A 16,018-nucleotide genomic window follows, 5' to 3' on the forward strand; every position below is an offset into this window, starting at 1 on the left:
GTAATCTAATGTAAAGTGAATGTCTCTCTCTCTCTCTCTCTCTCTCTCTCTCTCTAGGTAATCTAATGTAAAGTGAATGTCTCTCTCTCTCTCTCTCTCTCTCTCTCTGTAATCTAATGTAAAGTGAATGTCTCTCTCTCTCTCTCTCTCTCTCTCTCTCTCTGTAATCTAATGTAAAGTGAATGTCTGTCTCTCTCTCTCTCTCTCTGTAATCTAATGTAAAGTGAATGTCTCTCTCTCTCTCTCTCTCTCTCTCTCTCTCTCTCTGTAATCTAATGTAAAGTGAATGTCTGTCTCTCTCTCTCTCTCTCTCTGTAATCTAATGTAAAGTGAATGTCTCTCTCTCTCTCTCTCTCTCTCTGTAATCTAATGTAAAGTGAATGTCTCTCTCTCTCTCTCTCTCTCTCTCTCTCTCTGTAATCTAATGTAAAGTGAATGTCTCTCTCTCTCTCTCTCTCTCTGTAATCTAATGTAAAGTGAATGTCTGTCTCTCTCTCTCTCTCTCTGTAATCTAATGTAAAGTGAATGTCTCTCTCTCTCTCTCTCTCTCTGTAATCTAATGTAAAGTGAATGTCTCTCTCTCTCTCTCTCTCTCTCTCTCTCTCTCTCTCTCTCTGTAATCTAATGTAAAGTGAATGTCTGTCTCTCTCTCTCTCTCTCTCTCTCTGTAATCTAATGTAAAGTGAATGTCTCTCTCTCTCTCTCTCTCTCTCTCTCTCTCTGTAATCTAATGTAAAGTGAATGTCTCTCTCTCTCTCTGTAATCTAATGTAAAGTGAATGTCTCTCTCTCTCTCTCTCTCTGTAATCTAATGTAAAGTGAATGTCTGTCTGTCTGTCTCTCTCTCTCTCTCTCTAGGTAATCTAATGTAAAGTGAATGTCTCTCTCTCTCTCTCTCTCTCTCTCTCTCTCTCTCTAGGTAATCTAATGTAAAGTGAATGTCTCTCTCTCTCTCTCTCTCTCTGTAATCTAATGTAAAGTGAATGTCTCTCTCTCTCTCTCTCTCTCTCTCTGTAATCTAATGTAAAGTGAATGTCTGTCTCTCTCTCTCTCTCTCTCTCTCTCTGTAATCTAATGTAAAGTGAATGTCTCTCTCTCTCTCTCTCTCTCTCTCTCTCTCTCTGTAATCTAATGTAAAGTGAATGTCTGTCTCTCTCTCTCTCTCTCTCTCTGTAATCTAATGTAAAGTGAATGTCTCTCTCTCTCTCTCTCTCTCTCTGTAATCTAATGTAAAGTGAATGTCTCTCTCTCTCTCTCTCTCTCTCTCTCTGTAATCTAATGTAAAGTGAATGTCTGTCTCTCTCTCTCTCTCTGTAATCTAATGTAAAGTGAATGTCTCTCTCTCTCTCTCTCTCTCTCTCTCTCTCTCTCTCTCTGTAATCTAATGTAAAGTGAATGTCTCTCTCTCTCTCTCTCTCTCTCTGTAATCTAATGTAAAGTGAATGTCTCTCTCTCTCTCTCTCTCTAGGTAATCTAATGTAAAGTGAATGTCTCTCTCTCTCTCTCTCTCTCTCTCTGTAATCTAATGTAAAGTGAATGTCTCTCTCTCTCTCTCTCTCTCTCTCTCTGTAATCTAATGTAAAGTGAATGTCTCTCTCTCTCTCTCTCTCTCTCTCTCTGTAATCTAATGTAAAGTGAATGTCTGTCTCTCTCTCTCTCTCTCTCTCTCTGTAATCTAATGTAAAGTGAATGTCTCTCTCTCTCTCTCTCTCTGTAATCTAATGTAAAGTGAATGTCTCTCTCTCTCTCTCTCTCTCTCTCTCTCTCTCTGTAATCTAATGTAAAGTGAATGTCTCTCTCTCTCTCTCTCTCTCTCTCTCTCTGTAATCTAATGTAAAGTGAATGTCTCTCTCTCTCTCTCTCTAGGTAATCTAATGTAAAGTGAATGTCTCTCTCTCTCTCTCTCTCTCTCTCTCTCTCTCTCTGTAATCTAATGTAAAGTGAATGTCTCTCTCTCTCTCTCTCTCTAGGTAATCTAATGTAAAGTGAATGTCTGTCTCTCTCTCTCTCTCTGTAATCTAATGTAAAGTGAATGTCTCTCTCTCTCTCTCTCTCTGTAATCTAATGTAAAGTGAATGTCTCTCTCTCTCTCTCCAGGTGGCGACGAACAGAGATTTGCTCAGAGCTCAGCTGACTCATCTGGTTCAGTACCAGAGTGTTCTGACCCAGACCCACTCTCTGACCGGCCCACAGTCACAGGTGACAAAGACTACAAGCCCCACACTCACCACGCATGAAGAACTACAAGTCCCACAGTCACCACGCATAAAGAACTACAAGCCCCACAGTCACCACGCATAAAGAACTACAAGCCCCACAGTCACCACGCATAAAGAACTACAAGTCCCACAGTCACCACGCATAAAGAACTACAAGCCCCACAGTCACCACGCATAAAGAACTACAAGACCCACAGTCACCACGCATAAAGAACTACAAGTCCCACAGTCACCACGCATAAAGAACTACAAGTCCCACAGTCACCACGCATAAAGAACTACAAGCCCCACAGTCACCACACATCAATAACTTGTAACAATCGCCCCTTGTGTCTTAAGGCAAATTATTAACTAAGGAAAATTAACCCATTCTGGCCAGGCACCCATTTTGGTGTTCAAGCATCATGTCGTGCTTTAGCTATTGAAAAATAGCAGATCTACAAGCTCATATCGCGCCACCGAGTGGCGCGATACGAGCTTGTAGGTCTGCTATTTTTGAAAAATCTAAGACACTTTTAGAATCTGATCTCAGGTCACAATGGAATCATAATGAAACTGTCAGGATGTAATAGACATTTCTAGAATCTGATCTCAGGTCAGAATGGGTTAAACAACAGATTCGTAGGGATATAGTTCAAATTATTATGTAGAGATGCTGTATACGTATACAGTCAAACAAAACGGTGTACCATCAAACCAAGCACTTGACAAAGTGCGTCTGTCCCTGTCGCTCTCCCTACAACATGAAAAGAATCAACAGGCAGACAAACTGAAAACAAACAATTCTTTCAAAACCCCTCCCGCCCCAAACAAGTCCCGACGCGTCCTGCCACAACGTTTACAACCCGCAAAACAATCAACAACCCGCCCAAAGTCATTAAGTATTAAATAAATAAATAATAAAGTCCGCATTCGTCCTCTTCCTTAATTGGTTGCGGCACGCCCGCGACAGTCTTTAGCAGTTCCTTATCCAAAGAAAAGAGCTCCTCCGCTATGAACTAAACAAAAAACAAATGGGGTACCCCTTAACGTTTGTAATCCAACAGAAAGCCTTTGGCTCCATCTCACCGGTATGTAGGCCAACGGCAGAAAACCACCGACCGGACTCCAGTCCAAACGCCGATCGCCCGACGGCGGCAGCAATTAAGCGGTTGCTTAACCCATTCTGACCTGAGATCAGATTCTAAAAATGTCTATTACATCCTGACAGTTTCATTATTAACCCATTCTGACCTGAGATCAGATTCTAAAAATGTCTATTACATCCTGACAGTTTCATTATTAACCCATTCTGACCTGAGATCAGATTCTAAAAGTGTCTTCGATTTAAAAAAAATAGCAGACCTACAAGCTCGTATCGCGCCACTCGGTGGCGCGATATGAGCTTGTAGATCTGCTATTTTTAAATAGCTAAAGCATAACATGATGCTGACACCAAAATGGGTGCCCGGTCAGAATGGGTTAACTCCCCGACGGTCCCGACAGATCTGTTGCTAACGGCTGCAAATCAAAGCGCGATCAAACTTTAATACATTAATCCGACTTCTACCTGGCGCTCCTCTTCCCCGTGTAGGCCTACACATTCATTCAGCTTTTTCCCCCTCTGTCCCCCGTGTGTCACTTCCTCCCTATGTCACCTTGTGTGGGTGGTGACATCAGTCTCTGTCACCTGTCACTCATCACTGTCCGAGGCCCATTACCACTCTTGTGAATAGGAGAAAATACTATGCATCACACGTTATATTTCTTTTCATAAATACCAACATGAATAAGGAAAACAAAGTAGAAAGACATTACAATGTGCTTCGTCACAAACTAATAGTCCCACAGGCACCACACATACAAAACTACAAGTGTGTGTGTGTGTGTGTGTGTGTGTGTGTGTGTGTGTGTGTGTGTGTGTGTGTGTGTGTGTGTGTGTGTGTGTGTGTGTGTGTGTGTGTGTGTGTGTGTGTGTGTGTGTGTGTGTGTGTCAGGCAGGACCACCAGCCCTGGAGAATCAAGGACTGTTTGATAATCGACAGGATGTTCGCCTCAGGTACCCCCCCACACACACACACACACACACACACACACTAGAGCTCCTCACAGGACCAAACTAATGGTCCCGAAAACCGACTATCCGTGACTATTTGAAAAAAATGGCAGATCTACAAGCTCATAGCGCGCCACCGAGTGGCGCGCTATGAGCTTGTATAGGTCTGCTATTTTTTTAAATCATTTTTAGAATCTGATCCCAGGTCGAAATGGGTTAACCTTCTTATATTCATTTGATTTCAGCTTTGCTAGTTTTGACACCGGCGTTTTCATTCCAATCAGCTGATCCTAAACCAGCATCACCATCACAGCCGTTCATGTCGCTGTAATACTAGCCTGATCCTAGGTCAGCCTGAATTATCACATGTTGCGTTTTCACATGTGACACACACACACACACACACACACACACACACACACACACACACACACACACACACACAGGGAGGGAGGTCCACCCATAACGTCTCTCTCTGTCTCTCTCTGTAGTTTCGTAGCGGGCGTGGTCCACCCATGGAAGGTTCCTTCGTTTGAGCGCTTGCTCTGGAGAGCGTGTCGAGGTTACATCATCGTTGACTTCAGAGCCATGGAAGATCGACTGGAGACCGAGACGGTATGGGTGGACCATTCATCTCACACCTTTAAAGAAGAGAAGGGGGAAGTGTTTGGGACGTGTGGAGCGTTGTCCAGGGTGTTTTAGAGAAGGGAGAAGAGTCTGGGACGTGTGGAGCGTTGTCCAGGGTGTTTTAGGGAAGCGGGAAGTGTTTGGGACGTGTGGAGCGTTGTCCAGGGTGTTTTAGGGAAGGGAGAAGAGTCTGGGACGTGTGGAGCGTTGTCCAGGGTGTTGTAGAGAAGGGAGAAGAGTCTGGGACGTGTGGAGCGTTGTCCAGGGTGTTTTAGGGAAGCGGGAAGTGTTTGGGACATGTGCAGCGTTGTCCAGGGTGTTTTAGAGAAGGGAGAAGAGTCTGGGACGTGTGGAGCGTTGTCCAGGGTGTTTTAGAGAAGAGAGAAGAGTCTGGGACGTGTGGAGCGTTGTCCAGGGTGTTTTAGAGACGTGTGGAGCGTTGTCCAGGGTGTTTTAGAGAAGGGAGAAGAGTCTGGGACGTGTGGAGCGTTGTCCAGGGTGTTGTAGAGAAGGGAGAAGAGTCTGGGACGTGTGGAGCGTTGTCCAGGGTGTTGTAGAGAAGAGAGAAGAGTCTGGGACGTGTGGAGCGTTGTCCAGGGTGTTTTAGAGAAGGGAGAAGAGTCTGGGACGTGTGGAGCGTTGTCCAGGGTGTTTTAGAGAAGGGAGAAGAGTCTGGGACGTGTGGAGCGTTGTCCAGGGTGTTTTAGAGAAGGGAGAAGAGTCTGGGACGTGTGGAGCGTTGTCCAGGGTGTTTTAGAGAAGGGAGAAGAGTCTGGGACGTGTGGAGCGTTGTCCAGGGTGTTTTAGAGAAGGGAGAAGAGTCTGGGACGTGTGGAGCGTTGTCCAGGGTGTTTTAGAGAAGAGAGAAGAGTCTGGGACGTGTGGAGCGTGTTCCAGGGTGTTTTAGAGAAGGGGGAAGTGTTTGGGACGTGTGGAGCATTGTCCAGGGTGTTGTAGAGAAGGGAGAAGAGTCTAGGATGTGTGGAGCGTTGTCCAGGGTGTTTTAGAGAAGGGAGAAGAGTCTAGGATGTGTGGAGCGTTGTCCAGGGTGTTTTAGAGAAGGGAGAAGAGTCTGGGACGTGTGGAGCGTTGTCCAGGGTGTTTTAGAGAAGGGAGAAGAGTCTGGGACGTGTGGAGCGTTGTCCAGGGTGTTTTAGAGAAGAGAGAAGAGTCTGGGATGTGTGGAGCGTTGTCCAGGGTGTTTTAGAGAAGGGAGAAGAGTCTGGGATGTGTGGAGCGTTGTCCAGGGTGTTTTAGAGAAGAGAGAAGAGTCTGGGATGTGTGGAGCGTTGTCCAGGGTGTTTTAGAGAAGGGAGAAGAGTCTGGGACGTGTGGAGCGTTGTCCAGGGTGTTTTAGAGATGTGTGGAGCGTTGTCCAGGGTGTTTTAGAGAAGGGAGAAGAGTCTGGGACGTGTGGAGCGTTGTCCAGGGTGTTTTAGAGAGGAAAGAAGAGTCTGGGATGTGTGGAGCGTTGTCCAGGGTGTTTTAGAGAAGGGAGAAGAGTCTGGGACGTGTGGAGCGTTGTCCAGGGTGTTTTAGAGAAGGGAGGAGAGTCTGGGATGTGTGGAGCGTTGTCCAGGGTGTTTTAGAGAAGGGAGAAGAGTCTGGGACGTGTGGAGCATTGTCCAGGGTGTTTTAGAGAAGAGAGAAGAGTCTGGGATGTGTGGAGCGTTGTCCAGGGTGTTTTAGAGAAGGGAGAAGAGTCTGGGACGTGTGGAGCGCTGTGGAGTGTTTTAGAGAAGGGAGCAGAGCCTGGGACGTGTGGAGCGTTGTCCAGGGTGTTTTAGAGAAGGGAGAAGAGTCTGGGACGTGTGGAGCGTTGTCCAGGGTGTTTTAGGGACGTGTGGAGCGTTGTCCAGGGTGTTTTAGGGACGTGTGGAGCGTTGTCCAGGGTGTTTTAGAGAAGGGAGAAGAGTCTGGGACGTGTGGAGCGCTGTGGAGTGTTTTAGAGAAGGGAGCAGAGCCTGGGACGTGTGGAGCGTTGTCCAGGGTGTTTTAGAGAAGGGAGAAGAGTCTGGGACGTGTGGAGCGTTGTCCAGGGTGTTTTAGGGACGTGTGGAGCGTTGTCCAGGGTGTTTTAGGGACGTGTGGAGCGTTGTCCAGGGTGTTTTAGAGAAGGGAGAAGAGTCTGGGATGTGTGGAGCGTTGTCCATGGTGTTTTAGAGACGGGTGGAGCGTTGTTAGGGAAAGGAGAAGAGACCTAGGGATCTATTTTCGTCCATGCTGAACCCCCTATCCCTAAACAATCTTTTTATTATTTTGAAAAACATTGTTGCATAGTTAAAATAGCCAATCTACATCAGCACATTGTGCCCCTAGTGGCGGCGCCCCCTAGTGGCGGCGCCCCCTAGGCACGTTGTGAGCTTGGAGATTGGCTCTTTGAACTATTTTAAAATAGTAAAAAAAAATCAAAAATAGTCAAAATAGTCATTTCAATAGTAAAGAAAAATGGCAAATAAGTGTAGGGATTCGGAGGGGCGCCCCCTAGTGGCGGTGCCCCCTAGTCCCTTCTCATTGTTTAATGGGAAAACCTGATGAATGTTTATTCACTTAATGACGTATTGATGTGATTATTTTATTGATTGATTGATTGATTGTGATTGGTTGACTTGCAGGAGGAGGAGCCAGTGCAGTGGACGGTCTTCCTCATCTCCTATTGGGGCGACCAGATTGGTCAGAAAGTCGCCAAGATCTGTGATTGGTGGGTTCCGTTGCTACGGCAACGTCTTGTGTTTCTGTGTTTGTTGAATGAAGACTTTATACTAACGCTTTAACTTCCTGTCTCACCACACGCACACACACGCACACACACACACACACACGCACACACACACACACACACACGCACACACACACACACACACGCACACACACACACACACGCACACACACACACACACACACACACACAGCTTCCGGACCCAGACGTTCGCGTACCCAGAGAGCACGGCGGAACGAGCACAGATCCTCCAAGGTCTACAAGGCAGGATAGAAGACCTGAAATCAGTAGGTTATTAATATTATTATTATTATTATTATTATTATTATTATTATTATTATTATTATTATTATAGAAGACCTGAAATCAGTACGTTATTAATATTATTATTATTATTATTATTATTATTATAGAAGACCTGAAATCAGTAGGTTATTAATATTATTATTATTATTATTATTATTATAGAAGACATGAAATCAGTACGTTATTAATATTATTATTATTATTATAGAAGACCTGAAATCAGTACGTTATTAATATTATTATTATTATTATTATTATTATTATAGAAGACCTGAAATCAGTACGTTATTAATATTATTATTATTATTATTATAGAAGACATGAAATCAGTACGTTATTAACAGTTTCCGTGCCGCGAATGGATTACTCCAGGTTAATGTCGCTGCCGTATCGGACATACCCGCCTTTTGTTTTATGTGTTTAATCCGCCGTAATGTAATGAATCAAAAGAAAATCCGTCTTCGTCGCGGAGTATGAGACTGGATGGCTTCGCTGTGATGACGAAACCGGAAATCGTCACATGCTGTGGGCTGCTAGGGCTTCTGGGAAATTGAGGCCAATGGAAATGCATTGGTTGCAACGCCTCATTGAAACCAATCTTGTGTGCGTCTTCCGGGTGCACCAAGATGGTGGATGCTACACACAGATCATAACAAACCACGGGAGCTTTTTTTGATGGATTTTCGCGGATTAAAAGCCCAAATAATTCAGCGTATGCTCTAAAGGTAATACAACAATCTCGGCAGTGAAGGGGGGTTGATTAAAATGCGGGTTAATCGTAAAAAACAGTCAAACTGTTAATATTATTATTATTATTATTATAGAAGACCTGAAATCAGTACGTTATTAATATTATTATTATTATTATTATAGAAGACCTGAAATCAGTAGGTTATTAATATTATTATTATTATTATTATAGAAGACCTGAAATCAGTACGTTATTAATATTATTATTATTATTATTATTATTATTATAGAAGACCTGAAATCAGTACGTTATTAATATTATTATTATTATTATTATTATAGAAGACCTGAAATCAGTACGATATTAATATTATTATTATTATTATTATAGAAGACCTGAAATCAGTACGTTACTAATATTATTATTATTATTATTATTATTATTAATATTATTATTATAGAAGACCTGAAATCAGTACGTTATTAATATTATTATTATTATTATTATTATTATTATTATAGAAGACCTGAAATCAGTACGTTATTAATATTATTATTATTATTATTATTATAGAAGACCTGAAATCAGTACGTTATTAATATTATTATTATTATTATTATTATTATAGAAGACCTGAAATCAGTACGTTACTAATATTATTATTATTATTATTATTATTATTATTATTATTATTATTATTATTATAGAAGACCTGAAATCAGTACGATATTAATATTATTATTATTATTATTATTATAGAAGACCTGAAATCAGTACGTTACTAATATTATTATTATTATTATTATTATTATAGAAGACCTGAAATCAGTACGTTATTAATATTATTATTATTATTATTATTATTATTATTATTATTATTATTATTATTATTATTATTATTATTATTATTATTATTATAGAAGACCTGAAATCAGTACGATATTAATATTATTATTATTATTATTATTATTATTATTATTATTATTATTATTATTATTATAGAAGACCTGAAATCAGTACGATATTAATATTATTATTATTATTATTATTATTATAGAAGACCTGAAATCAGTACGTTACTAATATTATTATTATTATTATTATTATTATTATTATTATTATAGAAGACCTGAAATCAGTACGTTATTAATATTATTATTATTATTATTATAGAAGACCTGAAATCAGTACGTTACTAATATTATTATTATTATTATTATTATAGAAGACCTGAAATCAGTACGTTATTAATATTATTATTATTATTATTATTATTATTATTATTATAGAAGACCTGAAATCAGTACGTTATTAATATTATTATTATTATTATTATTATTATTATTATTATAGAAGACCTGAAATCAGTACGTTATTAATATTATTATTATTATTATTATTATTATTATTATAGAAGACCTGAAATCAGTACGTTATTAATATTATTATTATTATTATTATTATTATAGAAGACCTGAAATCAGTACGTTATTAATATTATTATTATTATTATTATTATTATTATTATTATTATTATAGAAGACCTGAAATCAGTACGTTATTATTATTATTATTATTATTATTATAGAAGACCTGAAATCAGTACGTTATTATTATTATTATTATTATTATTATTATTATTATTATTATTATAGAAGACCTGAAATCAGTAGGTTACTAATATTATTATTATTATTATTATTATTATTATTATTATTATTATAGAAGACCTGAAATCAGTACGTTACTAATATTATTATTATTATTATTATTATTATTATTATAGAAGACCTGAAATCAGTAGGTTACTAATATTATTATTATTATTATTATTATTAGTAGTATTAATATTATTACTATTATTATTATTATTATAGAAGACCTGAAATCAGTAGGTTTATTATTACTAGCAGAGCGCGCAAGTAATAGTTTTCGTCCAGTGCTTTGATGCGTATGACGCCGTTTGATGCGTATGTCGCCCTTCGATGCGTATGTCGCCGTGCCAGCGTATGACGTAATGATTACTTGTGCCTGATACGGCAGTGGTGTCAGATTACATACATGTATACTGTACACAGGGGCATTACCTTTAATCCTCCCGACACTAAAACATATCGTCATTACGTCACCATCGAAAACCAATTACACTCTGGCATTGGGTCCTTTAATGATTAAAGGACCCAATGCCAGGTTTTAATGTGGATTAAAGTTTAATCCACCCGACACTGATCGACATATATAATAATGTACGTCACCATCAAAAGCCGTCAACTCTTCCGTATCAATTACAACATTACGTAATTGATTGTTGTTAATTGATAATTATACGTAACGAAAGAATTAATTTGAAATGCTCAAATAGAGATCTCAAAATAGTGTCAGACGGGTAAATACTTTTCAAGTCACTAGTTAACCCATTCTGACCTGAGATCAGATTCATGCGAGGTTTCCGCCGGACACACACTGGTCTGATGAACCCATTCTGACCTGAGATCAGATTCTAAAAAAATGTCAGTCGCTCTTCGATTTAAAAAAAATAGCAGACCTACAAGCTCGTATCGCGCCACTCGGTGGCGCGATATGAGCTTGTAGGTCTGGTATTTTTCAATAGCTAAAGCATGACATGATGCTGACACCAAAATGGGTGCCCGGTCAGAATGGGTTAACCCATTCTGAACGGGAACCCATTTTGGTGTCTGCATCATGTTATGCTTTAGCTATTGAAAAATACCAGATCTACAAGCTCATAGCGTGGCGCGCTAAGAGCTTGTAGGTCTGCTATTTTTAGAAAAATTTAAGAACGACTGACATAGAAACAGAAAACTGTCATTTTCAAACAGACATTTTTAGAATCTGATCTCAGGTCATAATAATAATATGTTGTGTCCATCAGGTCCTCTCCTCAACAGAATCTGATCTCAGGTCAGAATAATAATAATAATAATATGTTGTGTCCATCAGGTCCTCTCCTCAACAGAATCTGATCTCAGGTCAGAATAATAATAATAATATGTTGTGTCCATCAGGTCCTCTCCTCAACAGAATCTGATCTCAGGTCAGAATAATAATAATAATATGTTGTGTCCATCAGGTCCTCTCCTCAACAGAATCTGATCTCAGGTCAGAATAATAATAATAATATGTTGTGTCCATCAGGTCCTCTCCTCAACAGAATCTGATCTCAGGTCAGAATAATAATAATAATATGTTGTGTCCATCAGGTCCTCTCCTCAACAGAATCTGATCTCAGGTCAGAATAATACTAATAATATGTTGTGTCCATCAGGTCCTCTCCTCAACAGAATCTGATCTCAGGTCAGAATAATAATAATAATATGTTGTGTCCATCAGGTCCTCTCCTCAACAGAATCTGATCTCAGATCAGAATAATAATAATAATATGTTGTGTCCATCAGGTCCTCTCCTCAACAGAATCTGATCTCAGGTCAGAATAATAATAATTATATGTTGTGTCCATCAGGTCCTCTCCTCAACAGAATCTGATCTCAGGTCAGAATAATAATAATAATAATATGTTGTGTCCATCAGGTCCTCTCCTCAACAGAAGCCTTCCTGCAGCAGCTCCTTGGTCGAGCGGTGGCGGTGCTCCCTCAGTGGAAGGTTCGAGTCCAGAAGTGCAAAGCCGTGCAGACGGTTCTGAACCTCTGCAGTCCCTCCGTCACCGAGAAGTGTCTGATCGCTGAGGCCTGGTGCCCCGTGAGGTCACTGCCGGAACTACAGTCCGCCCTCAGAGAGGGAGGGGTAAGATAGAACTACAGTCTGCCCTCAGAGAGGGAGGGGTAAGATAGAACTACAGTCTGCCCTCAGAGAGGGAGGGGTAAGATAGAACTACAGTCCGCCCTCAGAGAGGGAGGGGTAAGATAGAACTACAGTCCGCCCTCAGAGAGGGAGGGGTAAGATAGAACTACAGTCCGCCCTCAGAGAGGGAGGGGTAAGATAGAACTACAGTCTGCCCTCAGAGAGGGAGGGGTAAGATTCATATTAAAGGGACACTTCACCCTTTTTGCAAAAATATATATGTTAATGACGTTTAGAAGATTTAGATCACTTTCCTGGGGGTCTTTATGTGTGTAATATGTGGTTTTAGTTATTTTAGATTGTAGCAGTGAGCCTGTTGTCTCTGATGTCATGGACACTGGTCTCACTACCTTCCTGGACTACAATTCCCATAATTCTTTGGTGCACTGCTCCTCCTTGTGGATAGGGGGAGAGCTGTCTTACTGAGACAACATGTAGTCCAGGAAGGAAGTGAGCCCAGTGTCCATGACATCAGAGACAACAGGCTCACTGCTACAATCTAAAATATCTAAAACCACATATTACACACATAAAGATCTCCAGGAAAGTGTTCTAAAGCTTCTAAACGTCATTAGCATACATTTTCTTGCAAAAAGGGTGAAGTGTCCCTTTAATGATAATAATGATAATTAGAGAAGTGTCTGATCGCTGAGGCCTGGTGCCCCGTGAGGTCACTGCCGGAACTACAGTCCGCCCTCAGAGAGGGAGGGGTAAGATTAAACTACAGTCTGCCCTCAGAGAGGGAGGGGTAAGATAGAACTACAGTCTGCCCTCAGAGAGGGAGGGGTCAGATTAAACTACAGTCTGCCCTCAGAGAGGGAGGGGTCAGATTAAACTACAGTCCGCCCTCAGAGAGGGAGGGGTAAGATTAAACTACAGTCTGCCCTCAGAGAGGGAGGGGTAAGATTAAACTACAGTCTGCCCTCAGAGAGGGAGGGGTAAGATTAAACTACAGTCTGCCCTCAGAGAGGGAGGGGTAAGATTAAACTACAGTCTGCCCTCAGAGAGGGAGGGGTCAGATTAAACTACAGTCTGCCCTCAGAGAGGGAGGGGTAAGATTAAACTACAGTCTGCCCTCAGAGAGGGAGGGGTAAGATTAAACTACAGTCTGCCCTCAGAGAGGGAGGGGTAAGATTCATATTAATAGAGCACCGAAGTCTGACGTCACTTCCAGTAGAGGGCGTCAGTCCCCAGGTTCATGTATTTTTTTAGTTGCATTGAAATCGCCATAGGAGGATTTTTAGATCGCCTCATATAAGAACTGTGTTTGAAAAATAAACATGTCACCCCGGCCGCTTCACTCATATGGATATGAAGAATCAACTGACTGAGAGAAAACGCTAATGTTACTGCTGCTGAATTAGTTAGATTTTAGCTAGAAGCAGACTGTATCATATATGAGTGACTGACTGTTGCAAACGATGCAGAGACACCTCCCTGACAATATAACGATACAGAGACACCTCCCTGACAATATAACGACACAGAGACACCTCCCTGACAATATAACGATACAGAGACACCTCCCTGACAATATAACGATACAGAGACACCTCCCCGACAATATAACGATACAGAGACACCTCCCTGACAATATAACGATACAGAGACACCTCCCTGACAATATAACGACACAGAGACACCTCCCTGACAATATAACGACACAGAGACACCTCCCTGACAATATAACGATACAGAGACACCTCCCTGACAATATAACGACACAGAGACACCTCCCTGACAATATAACGATACAGAGACACCTCCCTGACAATATAACGATACAGAGACACCTCCCTGACAATATAATGATACAGAGACACCTCCCTGACAATATAACGATACAGAGACACCTCCCTGACAATAACGCAGAGACAGCTTGTTTATTTTTGGACCACAACGCTTATAGTAGACGATATTAAGATCACCCCATGTTATTCTCCATAGATAAATTACTTCCGCGAACCAGGGGAATCGAAGGGATGAGCGAGTTACGTCAGGACTTCGGTGCTCTATAATAATAATGATAATTAGAGAAGTGTCTGATCGATCTCTCTCAATTCACAATGTTCAATGCAAGCATTTATCACACGCTCTTAATCCATCTACAGTAAGCAGAACAACACATGGTGATACATCACATTATAGAAATAGAACAACACATGGTGATACATCACATTATAGAAATGGAACAACAAGAACAACACATGGTGATACATCACACTTATGATTCATGATGACTATTTATATATAATAAATAGTCATCATGAATCATGAGAACCTAACATCTATCTGTCTAACAGTAGAATATCTGTACAATTAAACTATAAGTATACACTATAGTGCATAGAGTGCTATGTCTACATAAAATGCTATCTAAGTTACATAAGTTGAGTCTTAGCATACGCCTGTAAGGTGGTCGAGGCTAGGGGAGGGGCTACGGGCTGTAAGGTGGTCGAGGCTAGGGGAGGGGCTACGGGCTGTAAGGTGGTCGAGGATAGGGGAGGGGCTACGGGCTGTAAGGTGGTCGAGGCTAGGGGAGGGGCTACGGGCTGTAAGGTGGTCGAGGATAGGGGAGGGGCTACGGGCTGTAAGGTGGTCGAGGCTAGGGGAGGGGCTACGGGCTGTAAGGTGGTCGAGGCTAGGGGAGGGGCTACGGGCTGTAAGGTGGTCGAGGCTAGGGGAGGGGCTACGGGCTGTAAGGTGGTCGAGGCTAGGGGAGGGGCTACGGGCTGTAAGGTGGTCGAGGCTAGGGGAGGGGCTACGGGCTGTAAGGTGGTCAAGGCTAGGGGAGGGGCTACGGGCTGTAAGGTGGTCGAGGATAGGGGAGGGGCTACGGGCTGTAAGGTGGTCGAGGCTAGGGGAGGGGCTACGGGCTGTAAGGTGGTCGAGGCTAGGGGAGGGGCTACGGGCTGTAAGGTGGTCGAGGCTAGGGGAGGGGCTACGGGCTGTAAGGTGGTCGAGGCTAGGGGAGGGGCTACGGGCTGTAAGGTGGTCGAGGATAGGGGAGGGGCTACGGGCTGTAAGGTGGTCGAGGCTAGGGGAGGGGCTACGGGCTGTAAGGTGGTCGAGGCTAGGGGAGGGGCTACGGGCTGTAAGGTGGTCGAGGCTAGGGGAGGGGCTACGGGCTGTAAGGTGGTCGAGGATAGGGGAGGGGCTACGGGCTAAGATGGAGTCTCAAGACCTCTCTCTCTCTCTCTCTCTCTCTCTCTCTCTCTCTCTCTATGTCTCTGTCTCTGTCTCTCTCTCTCTCTCTCTCTGTGTCTATGTCTCTCTCTCTCTCTCTGTGTGTCTATGTCTCTCTCCCAGAGGAGGAGTGGAAGTGGGGTAGACTCATTCTACAACAGGTTGCCGTGCTCCACCCCTCCCCCCACCCTCTTCCCCATTAACTCATTCACCTCCGGCTTCCAGAACATCGTAGACGCGTACGGAGTGGCCAGTTACCGAGAGGTCAACCCAGGTACGGTTAGCCTGTTAGCCTAGCCACATGTTACCGAGAGGTCAACCCAGGTACGGTTAGCCTGTTAGCCTAGCCACATGTTACCGAGAGGTCAACCCAGGTACGGTTAGCCTGTTAGCCTAGCCACATGTTACCGAGAGGTC

At 42.2% G+C, this 16,018-nt stretch overlaps 1 protein-coding gene across 1 annotated transcript in view; it reads left to right on the top strand.

Annotated features, from left to right (window-relative positions):
- tcirg1b (T cell immune regulator 1, ATPase H+ transporting V0 subunit a3b) overlaps window positions 1–16,018 on the top strand; it is a 47,070-nt gene that overhangs the window by 15,002 nt on the left and 16,050 nt on the right. The window contains 7 exon segments of the mRNA XM_083786102.1: window positions 2,097–2,198; window positions 4,195–4,256; window positions 4,745–4,868; window positions 7,496–7,581; window positions 7,793–7,886; window positions 12,146–12,358; window positions 15,725–15,875. Of these exon segments, the coding sequence (XP_083642228.1) occupies window positions 2,097–2,198; window positions 4,195–4,256; window positions 4,745–4,868; window positions 7,496–7,581; window positions 7,793–7,886; window positions 12,146–12,358; window positions 15,725–15,875 (832 nt within the window).

Source organism: Protomyctophum parallelum (assembly GCF_964188405.1).
Source record: "Protomyctophum parallelum genome assembly, chromosome: 16".
Classification (NCBI taxonomy): domain Eukaryota; kingdom Metazoa; phylum Chordata; class Actinopteri; order Myctophiformes; family Myctophidae; genus Protomyctophum; species Protomyctophum parallelum.